We start from the raw sequence: 13,627 nt of genomic DNA, 5'->3' as shown, positions 1-13,627 counted from the left end.
GGTGGTTCGGGTGGTGCCTGTGACCCTGGCCGTCCCAGCAACCCCGGAGGCCTGAGCAATCCGGAAAGAACCAGCATTGTGGGAGAGGTAGGTGCCGCCTCTGGTGGCGCTCTCCAAATGGAGCGGGCATCCTACACACCAGGTCCTGGTGGAGATGCCGCACCTGGCACTAGAGGTCCTGGTAACCGACTGCTCCAGTTGTATCCTATTCAAGGAGTCCCAGCGGGCTGGACGGCAGGGGGATGGGCTGGAGGTGGTTTGGCGCGCGGCGGGGTGGGGTGTGGGGGGAGACTTGGGGAAGTGGAGTTGCAAGGGGAGCAGGAGGGAGCTCCGGGCACCTGGAGGGTATCGGCTCGGGTTTGGCCTGTGCTGACAGAGGATGCGGAGTGCGGTGGACCGCCTGATGGGACTGAAGCGGTAGGGACAATGCTATCCAGGGTGGCCTGGCTGTATAGGGTGGGAGGTTGTGGACAGCCTGAGGGTCAGCCTGGGGTGGGGAAGGCAGGCCTCACTGACGAGGAGGCCTGAGGCACAGGCAAAATTAGTACTGTGGATGGTGCCTTAACCCAGTCTCCACCAGCACCCTCACTATACCTTTCCCATCGGCCATGGATGCAGAGATTGCCCACAGGTTCCTGACTCCAAACGAGGAGCTCCAGGAGCCAGTCCGGGAGGAGCTCAATGTGAACGGCAGCATCCTGACTGTGTTAGTTCTAGAACGGTCCAGGGAGAGGGTGGTGGCAGGTGACCAGGGACAAGGTCAATTCCGGGGGAGCTGTAATGGAGACCAGGGAAACAGGAAAGGAGTGAGTCGAAGGAAGGAGTGTGGTGCTCTAGGATCGTTGCTGTGTGAAGGGGCGGAGCGGGGAATGTGCCCCACCTGCCCTCTGACTTGACTTATTTTTTCCTACCTTGTAGCCGCTTCACTGCCGATGACCCTGGCCAGCTCCAAATGTCCATCACCTCCTGTCTTGGCCAGCTTTCCCTAGTGATACGGACCATGCAGATCATCATGCCCCCCTTTTTTACAAAGCCGCAGCAGTGAAAAGGTGGCTGGACCCAACTCTGTGTCCCCCCCACATGACAGTGATTCCTGCAGCAGCTGCCGTTTTCTTACCGAGACCGCATCTTTTGCCTATACTGGCCCTTGGGTGCTTCAGATCCACATTTTTTTTTTTTTTTTTTTTTTTTTTTTTTTTTTTGGTGATTAAATGGTAACTGCTACTATTCTATGTCTGGGTTTATTTTTAGCATCTACGCCTTCTCCTATTCTCGCCTTTGTTCTCAGGTAGGGGGAGAGATTCTGACATTCAGATACTCAAGTACTAGAAGGCAATTGAAGAAGACAAGTTAGGCGATGGGAGAAAAAAATTATGTCCCGTTATTCAGGACATTAACTACTGTCAACATGTTAGAATTTTTGTTTTAGTTTTATACTTGCATGTACATAGTCATGTATAATACCTGCGGAGTAAGGCTTTGTGGCTTATCGGCCTTGATTCAGATCTGTGGAGAAGAGCGCTGGGACAGCTGGCTAGGTCGGCCCCACTGCCCATTCTATACTCCCGTGTCATCAGAGGCCTCATTCCCTGAGGTTCCGAACCCACAATTCTCAGAGCTCCTTGTGGTTGGCTCTCACTTCACTTGTATCATCCTTCCCCAAAGTGTTTTTCCAGTTTATTACGCTGCTGCTTGCTTCCCTAAAGTCCTGACAAGGGTCCTTGAGGAAAACAAAAAGGGGAAGAGGTCTCCCTGAGGCAGGGAGGGGACATGAAGTACATTACCCTTTGCCTTCCCCTCCAAGACTCTCTTATTTAGCACAACAGTGGGGCCACGTACAAGGCACCCGAGTGGCTGAGGAGGGGAATGGGCGACGCCCCGGTGCACGAGGTGAGTCTCTAAAATGGAGAGAGGAGGAACAGAGCCTTGCCTGAGGGAGAATTAGCACTGCCAGCAGAGAGAGACTGAGCTGTGGAGAACGCCGCGACTCTATAGTTATGAATCTGTACCTGAGCGTCTCCGAATAGGTCCTCAGGACAAGTGAGGAAAGTAAAGGCACAGCTGCCTTGTCCTGGAGGCGGGTGTCACAGCAAGAAGGTGGCCAGTGTCTAGAGCGGCCTGTGGCTGGTGGAAGCATTTCAATGAGCAATGTCACCAAAGAGCGCCTCAGCCTGAGCGTCGGACTGTCTCTGTCTGCCCTGTTCTTTGTCACTGTCTACGGGGCAGGCAGCTCTCATCTCCAGGCACGGGCAGGAGGAACCTGCAGCCGGAAAACAAGGATCTTTCAACACATGCACGTCTATAAACGAAGCACCGCATTGTTAGAATGAAAGATAAAAACCATATGATCATCTCCCTAGGTGCAGAAAACGCATTTGACAAAATAGAACGTATTTCCATGATAAAAACCCTCCACGAATGGGGGCAGAGAAGTTGTATAGCTCAATACCACAAAGCCCACATATGACAAAACCCACAGCTGACATCATACGCAACAGTGAGAGGTTGAAAGCTTTCCCTCTAGAATCAAGAACAAGGCAAGGCTGGTCAGAGACGTACCGGGTTAAATTTCAGTCCTCGACGTTGAAATGTGTTGAGAATTGGTCCGTGGCTCAGAAAATGCTTTATCTTGGCGAACATACTTGTACTTGAAAAGAATGTGTAGTGGACACACGTGTGGAATTCAGATCTCCTGTTTTGTGTTCTAAAGACATCGGTCAAGGTAGGTGATACCACTGATCGTATGTTCTATGTTGGGGGACAACAAACTTTTCACATAAAAGAGGCCCCGGGCTGGATTTGGCCAGGAGGCGGTAGTTTGCCAATCCCTGCTCTATTTCTTTTAACGGACTGTGTTGTCTCTCTCTCTCTCGCTTGCTGAGGGAGGATGTTAAAATCTCCAACCGTGATTTTGGACTTGTCCCTTTCACCTATTAATCCTAAAAATTCTTGCATCGCGCGCGCGCGTGTGTGCGTGTGTGTGTGTGCGTGTGTGTGCATGTGTGTGTGTGTGCGTGTGTGTTAAGTTTATTTATTTTGAGAGAGGGGGAGAGAGAGAGAGAGAGCCAGCGGGGGAGGGGCAGAGACAGAGGGGGACAGAGGATCCAAAGCAGGCTCGGTGCCGACGGGCAGAGAGCCTGACGCTGGGCTGGAACTCACCAACGGTGACATCATGACCTGAGCCGAAGTCAGACGCTTACCGACGGAGTCACCCAGGCGCCCCGTGTATTTTGAAGGTGTGTCATTAGGCACGAACATATTTATGATCATTTTCTCTTCCAGATGGATTCATTGCTGCTGTTACTAGTATGAAATGCATCCCTTCATCTTTGGTAACACAGTTTTCCTCGAAGTCTGATTTCTCTAATATCGCTATAACCACATCAGGCTTCTTTGCTCACTATTTATTCGTAAGTCCTTTTCCATCCTCTTACTTCTAACCTATTGGTGTCTTTGTATCTTGAATGTGGCTCACGTAGACAGCGTGTAGTGTGGTCACTTAAAAAAAGCACCCTTCTAACGATGTCTGCTTTTAAATTGGATTGTTTGGCAAATTCACATTTAATACGATTACCGATATGGTCGGATTTCAGTCTGCCATTTTGCTATTCAGTTTTTGTTTGTCCCTTCTCTTTTTTTGTTTTTGCTCAGCTTATTTGAGGCAAAATGCACGTATGGGAAGTTGCACACATTTAAGGGTACGGTTTCATGAGTTACGACAAAGGTGTCCACAACCAAAGCCGAGATACAGAACATTCCCATCGCTCTCACAGCCGCCCTTGTGCCTCCGTGCAGACAATGTCCTCCTCTACAGTCTGCCCCCACACAGCAAATTCAGCTTAGATTTTGCCTTTTCTGGAATTTCCGGGAATCACACAGTATGTCCATCCTTCTTTGTTGCTGACCGGTATTCCATTGCGTGCATGTACCGTAATTTAGGCTTAACCACTCACCCGCTATTGGACGTTTGGCTTGTTTCCAAACTGCGGTTATTGTTAATCAAGTTGATACGAAGATTCACGTACAAGTCTTTGCACACACATATATTTTTAATTCCCTTGTGTAAATAGCAGAAGTGGGGTTTCTGGGTCACATGGTAAGCGTAAGTGTGACTGTATAAGAAACGGAAGCACTGTTTTCCGATGTGATCATGCCAATTTACAGTCCCGCCAGTGACATGTGAACTTTCCATTCTGTCTGTATCCTCTTTTAGTCATCCTTATGTCTTCCGACTTTATTCCTCTTTTGCAAGTTCGAGCTGCCTATTCCAGGTTCTTTGCATTTGGATATACACTTTGGAATCAGCTTGTCCATTTCTGCAGTATCACGATTTTTACCGGGTTTGCAATGAATTTCTAGAATGGTGTGGTGGGAGTGTACATCTTAAGAATACAGGGCCTTGGGGCACCTGGGTGGCTCAGTCGATTAAGCGTCTGACTCTTGATTTCGGCTCAGGTCATGATCTCACGGTTTGTGAGACCGGGCCCAGAGTCGGGGTGTGCACTGACGGCTCGGAGCCTGCTTGGGATATTCCCTCTCTCTCTCTCTCTCCCTCCCTCTCTCGCTCCCTCTCTCTCTCTCTGCCCCTCCCCTGCTCGTGCTCTCTCTGTCTCTTCCAAAATAAATAAATAAACGCTAAAAGAAAAAAGAATACAGGATCTTCCGCTCCACGCATAGGATGCGTTTCTCCATTTTTGTAAGCTTTCTTTCACTTATCAACAGTTTTTAGTGTTCACCGTAAAGGTTTTGCACATATGTTATTACATGTGTCCCCAAATACTTCATGTTTGGGGATGCTATTATAAATGGTAGTGATTTTTTAAAATGTCACTCTTCTTTTCTTTGTACATCACTTAGGGTTTTCTACGTAAACAAACATGTCATCTCTGAATAAGGATAATCCCATTTCTTTATTCCTCTTTCTTGCCTAGTGCACCGCCTCGGATTTCCAGGACAGTGTTGAATGGAAGTGGTGAACGTCCATACCTTGTTTCTCAAACTTTGCAGGCGAGGGAGTGGGGGCGGTGATTCTATCTTTCACCATTAAGTATCATGTTAGCTGTAGGATTTTTGTAGGTTCCCTTTATCAGATTAAGAACGTTTCCCTCTAGTCCTAGTTTTCCGAGAGTTCTTGTCATGAGTGGTTGTTGGATATTGTCTGATGCTTTTTTTCTGCGTCTATTGAAATGATCACATGTTTTTTCTCCTTTATTTTCTTAATATGACAGATGACACTGATTGACTTTTTTGTTTTTAATGAAAACCAATTCTTGGGATAAACCCCACTTGGCCACGATGGTATCATCCTCTTTGTATGTTGCTGGGTTGAATTTGCTAATATCGAATCAAGTTCTTTTGTGTGTGTGACTTCATGAAGGATATTGCTCTGTGGTTTTCTTTTCTTGCAATGTCTTCATCTGGTTTTGGGGTTGTGTAATGCTGGCCTCATAAGATGATTTGGGAAATGTTTCTCCTCCTTTGCTTTCTGAAAGCATTTGTGTAGGATTGGTGATAGTTCTCCTTTAAGTATTTGGTGGTGGCCACTAGTAACGCCACGGGGCCCTGGAGTTTTCGGCTCCATTGCCTTCATAGATGTAGGGATATTCGGGTCTTCTATTTCTTCTTGAGTCAGTTTTGGTAGTTTGTGTCATTCAAGGAATTTGTCCATTTCATCTAAATTGGGAAACTTACCCACAAATATTGTTCCTAATATTCCCTGGTTACACTTTATTTTTCAAAATCAGTTTTATTGGTATTTTTAGAAAAAACATTTTTTTAACGTGTATTTATTTTTGAGACAGAGAGAGACAGAGCATGAACGGGGGAGGGTCAGAGAGAGGGAGACACAGAATGTGAAACAGGCTCCAGGCTCTGAGCTGTCAGCACAGAGCCCGACGCGGGGCTCGAACTCACGGACCGCGAGATCATGACCTGAGCCGAAGTCGGCCGCTCAACCGACTGAGCCACCCAGGCGCCCCTGGTATTTTTTTTTAAAGAAGCTTTCAGGGGCACCTGGGTGGCTCAGTCGGTTGAGCGTCCGACTTTGGCTCAGGTCACGATCTGGCAGTTGGTGAGTTCAGGCCCCACATGGGGCTCGCTGCTGTCAGCACAGTTCACTTCAGATCCTCTGTCCCCCTCTCCGTGCCCCTCCCCCACATGCACTCTCTCAAAAATGAATAAAACCTTTAAAAAGTGGGGGAGAGGGCGCCTGAGTGGCTCAGTCGGTTAAGGGTCTTACTTCGGCTCAGGTCATGATCTCACAGTCCGTCCGTCGGTTCGAGCCCCGCATCGGACTCTGTGCTGCCGGCTCAGGGCCTGGAGCCTGGAGCCTGTTGCGGATTCTGTGTCCCCCCTCTCTCTTTGCTCCTCCCCCACTCGCGCCCTGTCTCTCTCTGTGTCAAAAATAAACATTAAAACAGAAAAGAAAGACAGGGGAAAAAAGGCTTTCAGCTTCATGGATTTTCCTCTATTGTTTGTCCATTTAACGTTTTATTCATATCTGCTCTTAGCTTCATTATTTCTTTCCTACTATGTATTTAGGTTTTGATTTTATGTCTTCTTCACAAAGTGGCCCCTCTATCGTTAGCAAACGTCCTCCATCCCATCGTATTCCTTGTCCTGAAGTCGGTTCTGCCTGCTCTTAATATAGCTACTCAAACTTTCTTATTAGAAGACTTGCATGGTGTATCTTTGCCCATCTTTTTACTTTTACCATCTCTGTGTCTTCGTAGAGCGCATTTCTTATGCGTAGCATATAGTTTTGCTTTGCCTTTTTATCCAGGCTGGCAATCTCCGTGTTTTAGTTGCCACGTTTAGACCATTTAGAATAAACTTAACGAGGGACATCGTTGAGTTTAAATCTACCATCCTGCTATTTATTTTCTATTTGCCCCATGTGTTCTGTGTTCCCCTCCCTGTCTTTTCGTGACTCCTTTCAGATTGAGTAATTTCTGGAAGTTCACTTTATCTCCGCTAGAGAAGTGTACATATTAAACCTAGGGTTCTAGGGATCCTAATATGTGTTTTACCTCATTATAGACCACCTTCAAGTAATTTCAAATCACTTCGCACGTAACGTAAGAACATTACAGCAGTACCCTTCCAACTACCCACTCGTGTCCTTTGTGCTATTGTTGTCATACCTTTTATTTCTATAGCAGTTATACACCCCACACCGTGTTGTCAATATTTTTGCTTTAGGTGGTTTGTGACGATTGAGAGACATTTTGAAGGGAGAAAAAATGTTTACATTTACCCACATACTTTCCAATTCTGGAACCCTCTTCATTACTTCATGTAGGTCCAAGTTCCCACGTGGTATCATCCTTGCTTGTGGAGAACAGCCTTTAACATTTGTTGTAGTGCAGGTTTTCCACTGACAACGAGTTAATCTCAGCTTTTATATGTCTGAAAAGGTCTTTATTTTGCTTCCTTTTTTCATTGAGGTAAAATCGAGATAACCTAAAATAAACCATCTGAGAGTGAACAGTCGAGTGGCATTTAGCACATTCCCACGTAAAAGGGTTGCCGAGCAGGGCTGGCACAATGAAGAGAGCAGCTGGGGAAATCGGACAAGCTAGCCTTGGATAGGAGGGCAGGGCTCTCTTCCACCGAGGCAGGGAATAGGCAAGGGCGTTTGCTGCTGTGGGCCAGTCCGAAGATGTGATACGGGGCACGGAGCTGACAGACTTCTTGCCCGATGGTCAGAGAGGAGAGGAGAGGAGAGGAGAGGAGAGGAGAGGAGAGGAGAGGAGAGGAGGGAGAGCGTATCACAGAGGGCCTGGTAGGTCGCCGGGGGGACTTTGGCTTTGACGCTGAGTGAGATGGGAGGCACTGAAAGGTTCAGAGCGGGAGGAGGAGGGACCTGACTAGTGTCCTATCACTGCTCCTGAGTTGGGGCTCTGCTGGGTTGGTGAGGCTGAAATAAGGGGACCACTGCAGATAATGACGAGGTCTAGGGTCCTTATTCAGGTAGAAGCTTCTGAGGGACTGACTTTGATATCCTTACGGGAGGTGCATGCACCGTGGCTTCAAGGTCTGTGCACCTTGTCTTGGTGTGGGGTTACCGATTCCATTCTACTGGCCTCTACCTTACCGCTGGCCTCCTGAACCTAGCCTCACTCCCCCAATTCTGAGTCTTATGTTCTTAAGCTTGAAGCCTGTGTCTTTTTGTTGTTGTTGTTGTTGTTGTTGTTGTTGTTGTTGTTGTCTCTGGACCTTCCCTCACCCCTGCTGCCTTGTGCAAATTGGAACTCCACACTTGGATCCTCATCTGACTCTGAGTTGGACTCTACAGGTGCAGGTTTCTGCGCATGGTTCCGGGCAGCTGGGGAATGAGACCCGAGTGTCGCTGTTCCTTCTGGAAGGGCTGGCCGACGCAGAGGAGTTGAGGCCCTTGCTCTTTGTGATCCTTCTGCTGGTCCACAGCGTGGCTGGGCATTGCCAGCCTTACCGTGATGGACTCCCGACTCCACGCTCCCATGTACGACTTCTTAGTCAACCTCTCACTGCTGGACACTGCCTATATCTCCAGCACGGGGCCTCAGGTGCTGGAACACCTGCTGGCAGCAGTGCGGACCGTGCCCTATCGTGCTTGTCTTCCCCAGATCTTCTTTCTCCACTTCCTGGCTCCCTGGGAGTGCTTCCTGCTCACAGCCATGGCCTATGACCGCTATGCAGCCATCGGCCGGCCACCGCACCACCTAGTCCTCATGGGCCGACGGACGGACCCGGGCAGGAATGGCTTCCACCTCCCGCCTGCTTGCCTTAGCCGATGCGTTCGCCCACACCGTCCTTGCAGCTCCACTGAGGTTCTGCGGGCCTCGCCTCATCACCCACTTCTCCTGTGGCCTCCCTCCACTGACCAGACTCTCTTGCTCAAGCACGTGGGCCAGCGAACTTGCCCTGTTCGTCTTCAGTTTCGTGGTGGCTCTTGCACCCCGTGCCCCGGTTGCGATCGCCTGTGTACGTGTTGTGGCTGCGATTCTCAGGATTCACTCCGCTGAGGGCCGAAGAAAAGCCTTTTCCACCTGTGGTGCTCACACCACCGTGGTCTGCATTTTCTACATCGCTTCAGTCCTCTGCTACATCCTCCCCAGCTCTGCGTGCTCTGGCTTGCGGGACCGGGTGCTCTCTGTGCTGTACGTGGTCCTCACCCCCATGCTCAACCCCGTCATCTACAGCATGCGAAACAAGGAGGTGAAGAGGGCTTTGTTCAAGGCCCTCGGGAAAGAAAGTGCCTCCTGGGCACTGGTCACATCAAATCAACGAGGAGTGTCCCCGGCTCAGGAGTTTCTCACATCCGAATGTGCTCCCAGTGCTAGGTGCCTGTCAGTCTCCACCTGCTCCGCACCCCACCCTCGTCGCACACTGGATGCCATAGGGATCCCTCCCTGTACAATGTATTACACGAAGGCACCAATTTTGCTGTGGACCAGAGCCGGGCTGTGACGTTTGCATTGGACATGGCAAGGGGCACGGCCCTCGTACACACTCTAGAGCCCCTCATCCCACGACACGCACTCAGCAGCCGTAGTGTAATGATTGATGAGGACATGACTGCCCGAATCAGCACGGCCGACGTCAGGTTCTCCTTCCAATGCCCTGGGCGCAGGTATGCACCTGCCTGGGTGGCGCCTGAAGCTCTGCAGAAGAAGCCTGAAGATACAAACAGACGCTGAGCAGACATGGGGAGTTTTGCAGTGCTTCTGTGGGAACTGGCGACACGGGAGGTACCCTTTGCTGACCTCTCCAACACGGAGATTGGAATGAAGGTGGCACTGGAAGGCCTTCGGCCTACCGTCCCACCGGGCATTTCCCCCCATGTGTGTAAGCTCATGAAGATCTTCTCCAGGGTGGGGCTGGCACATGCCAGTGCTTTGGGGGTGAATCCAATCACGCAGGAGTTTGAAATTTCATGCACGTGATCCATTTGGTGAATCCTATTTTGGGTGCCAGGTTTCCCCCCATTTTCAGCAACGATCAAATATTTCTGTTGCTCTCTTTTTTTTTCTTTCCTTATTCTAAAACACTGTTTTCTATTTATGGAAGTAAAACATGGTCATTGCCTAGGTTGTGCAGTTACAGAAACTTACAAAGTGACCAAAAAAGAAAAAAATGCCCTCTATAACCTCACCACCGCGAGAGAACCTCACTGTACACATTTTGATGGTTTATTTCAGGTTTCTTTTTGCGCTACAAATGTATGTGCACGGGCGCCTGGGTGGCTCAGCCGGTTGAGCGTCCGACTTCGGCTCAGGTCCTGATCTTGCGGTTCGTGAGTTCGGGTCCCGCGTCGGGCTCTGGTGCTGACAGCTCAGAGCCTGGAGCCTTGCTTTGGATTCTGTGTCCCCCTCTCTCTCCGCCCCACCCCTGCTGTGCTCTGTCTCTCTGTCTCTCTCTGTCTTTCAAAAAAAATGAATATACTTAAAAAAAAATTTTAAAAACCAAATGTACGTGCATGCACATTTAAAGTAGGAAAGCAAAACTGGAATCATAGTGCACTTACAGCTCCGAACGCTTAGATATTTAAATTTTTTTCCACTATAATGTATGCTTATTATAAAATCATTCATGCCTTACACAAAGGTGTGTTGTTAGAAAGTAAAAATTTCCCATAAACTCAGTGTCTGCAGTAACCATTATGACCAGTTTTACGTGTGTCCTCCCAGACTTTTTCCTAGGATATAGTCATCTGCGTTTATAACGGTTTTTCTTTTGCTTGTTTGCATACATAGGATCATACCGATCAAGTAGACAGTTGGTTAGACATGAGCCAGAGGCAAAGGCGGTGTTAAATAGGTGACACATTAGAAGCCTGAGGGCACAATGTCCTGACTTTGCGGCTGTTAACATCCTGGTCCTATGGCTTCCAACACCCCCAGGTTGACAGACCAAGGGCCACAGGTGCAGAACAGGGGCTCTCCTCTTCAACCTTGGCCTCAGGGTAACCTACAGCTTCATTACAATAGATTTACATCGTTTTGTTTTCAACTCTCCCCGCCCAAGGGAAGATGGCCATGGACTCTTCTGGCCAGAACCTCGTGGGTGGGGCCAGAAAAACTCCCCCTCCCAACCGGTAGGAGGAGTTGCGCACATGATGGGAAGCACCCTCAGTGGGAGACCCCCCCCCCTAGCTGTGACCCACCCGGAACCTATGCAAACATACAGAGAGAAGACACCCCCAAACCCAGACACCTCTGGGCCTGTCCGCTCTGCCACCTGGAGAGTGCACTGTCCTTAATAAACTGCTTTGTGCTTGCTACTTTCCTTCTGGCTGTCCTTATTTGAGCGCAGATCCTCATGGAAACGTTCCGTGGGGGATCCAAGAGTGGAAGCTTCCATTCACGCTGTGTAGACGCTCCCACTGGTAAACAATACCCTGTACCAAATTGGCTGTTTATAATCCTTATTCCAGGAATCCCATGGTCCCGTCATTTGTACAATCTTCTACTGGGCTGTTTGTGTCTTTTACGGATTTATTTGCTAGGAGTCACTTGTGTTTTGAAGATACTCACTTTAGTTTGCCATTTGGGTTACTAATGTCTTCCTAACTTGTCTTTCCGTTTTATTTATGATGTTTTCTTCCATAACAGAGCTTAACACCTTTGTGTAATTAGACACTGGTGTTGGTTTATTTGTGGTTGTGGCTGTTTGCTTCTGGATTTTGCATCCTGCTTTGTTTACTGTTTGACTTAAGAATAAGGTCAAGACCGGCTTTCTTTTTCTTCTGACTCGAGTAACCCAAATAATTTCACCATTGTTCTTTACATACTCTTTCAAGTTGGGTTGGACTCTGGCTTCTGGCTCTTCATTTTACATCTCTTTCTCCAGGCACAGCTCTGGCTTGGTCCCTTAGAACACTGCTTGTGTCCTGGCTGAGAAACCTTACGCTCCCATGAGGACATGGGACTTGTGCTCGACTTTGGACATCAACTTTGCAGCCACCCATCTGGGCCTTTCTCCCCGTATCCTTCACTCTCCTACATAGTAGAATAATGCTCCCTCAGCCGCTAACCAGGTAATATGCCATAATTACAGAAACCTGGATCAGTAGGTCATGGGGGAATGTACAGTTCCTACAAGATTGTGAACTCAATAACCTGAAAACTCTATCACCACTGAAACTAGGGTTGTGTATATTTAAACATATATAGAAATATATTTCAATTTCTTTTATTTCTTTTGAGAGAACGCGCACACATGCACGTGAGCGGGGTGGGGGGGAAGCAGAAAGAGAGAGAGAGAGAGAGAGAGAGAGAGAGAGAGAGAGAGAATCTCAAGATGGCTCCATGTTCAGGACAGGGCCCTATGCAGGGCTCGATGCCAAGAACTGTGAGATCATGACCTGAGCCAAAATCAAGAGTCAGACGCTTCACCAACTGAGCCACCCAGGTGCCCCTGTACAATCTTTTTAAACAAAACATTCATAGTAGTATTATTTACAATAGGTTTTTCTTAACGAAAGAAGAAAACCCCAAATGTTCCAGTATCCCCAGTGCAACAGTCCTCTAATCCACTGATGCCCTAACCTCTCTCTCATCTCGTTCTTGTCCTCATGTTTCTCCCTGCACCCTTCGAAGGGCAATCCAAGCTGAGCCAATCAAATCTCTCTGTCGGCCGGTCTGTCTGTCTTCCTCTGTCTCTGTCTGTCCCTTCTCCCACACCAATCCCAACTTTCTCTACTGTATCCTTCAGGCCGTTTCCTCAGAGAGGCCATCCCAGATCACCTAGCCCAAATTTGCTGGAGAAACAAATGTGCAAGAAGAAATGAAGATGCAGGTTTAGACCCTGGTGAAGACGACACTTCAATTCAGTGGAGACATATGGATTAGTCAATAAATGACATTGAGACACCTGAGGAACCTTGGGGGGAAGGGGACAAAATTAGACCAATGTCATCTTTCACACCACAATAAATTCCTTGTGTGCTAACATTTCAAAGTACTAGAAGATGGCATGAGGGACAAATTTTATAATTTTACAGTGGGGATGGCTTTCCCTTGGACATAAACTACAAAAATCATAATGACAATAACGTACCACTTGCATACATTAAAAAAAAAAAAAGAGGTTAGCGAGGGAGGGAGCCAAACATAAGAGACTCTTAAAAACTGAGAACAAACTGAGGGTTGATGGGGGGTGGGTGGGAGGGAGGGGAGGGTGGGTGATGGGTATTGAGGAGGGCCCGTCGGATGAGCACTGGGTGTTGTACGGAAGCCAATTTGACAATAAATCTCATACTTAAATACAAGAAAAAGTTAAAAACCCTCCAGTACAGAAAAGAACTATAAGCAAGAATTCAGTGAAGCAATGAGGAAGGAAAGTATTTTCAATTACTTTGGCCAAGATTTGGTATCTTTTGTATATAAAGAGCATTCACCGGTCAATAAGTAAAATATGACTCTTCCAATTGAAAAATTAATCAACGAGGGCCGCCTGGGTGGCTCAGTCAGTTAAGCATCCGAGTCGGTCTCGGCTCAGGTCATGATCTCACGGTTGGTGGGTTCAAGCACTGCGTCGGGCTCTGCACTCACAGCGCAGGAACTGCTTGGGTTCTCTCTCTCTCTCTCTCTCTCTCTCTGCCCTCTCCCCTTGCTCTGACACAGTAGCTGAAAATACACTCAGA

The 13,627-nt window shown here is 48.2% G+C and overlaps 1 protein-coding gene across 1 annotated transcript; it reads left to right on the top strand.

Annotated features, from left to right (window-relative positions):
* Positions 1–2,620: 2,620 nt before the first annotated feature.
* LOC131502495 (olfactory receptor 3A3-like) lies at positions 2,621–12,162 on the top strand. Its single transcript, XM_058713267.1, is given in 3 exon segments — positions 2,621–2,722; positions 8,297–8,723; positions 8,725–12,162. Coding segments are annotated over 2 exon segments (993 nt in total). The 5' UTR covers positions 2,621–2,722; positions 8,297–8,456; the 3' UTR covers positions 9,451–12,162.
* The last annotated feature ends 1,465 nt before the right edge of the window (positions 12,163–13,627 follow it).

This window comes from Neofelis nebulosa, chromosome X, assembly GCF_028018385.1.
Source record: "Neofelis nebulosa isolate mNeoNeb1 chromosome X, mNeoNeb1.pri, whole genome shotgun sequence".
NCBI classification, from domain to species: domain Eukaryota; kingdom Metazoa; phylum Chordata; class Mammalia; order Carnivora; family Felidae; genus Neofelis; species Neofelis nebulosa.
Note: the sequence above shows the minus strand (reverse complement) of the source record. Positions and strands in the feature narration are given on the sequence as shown.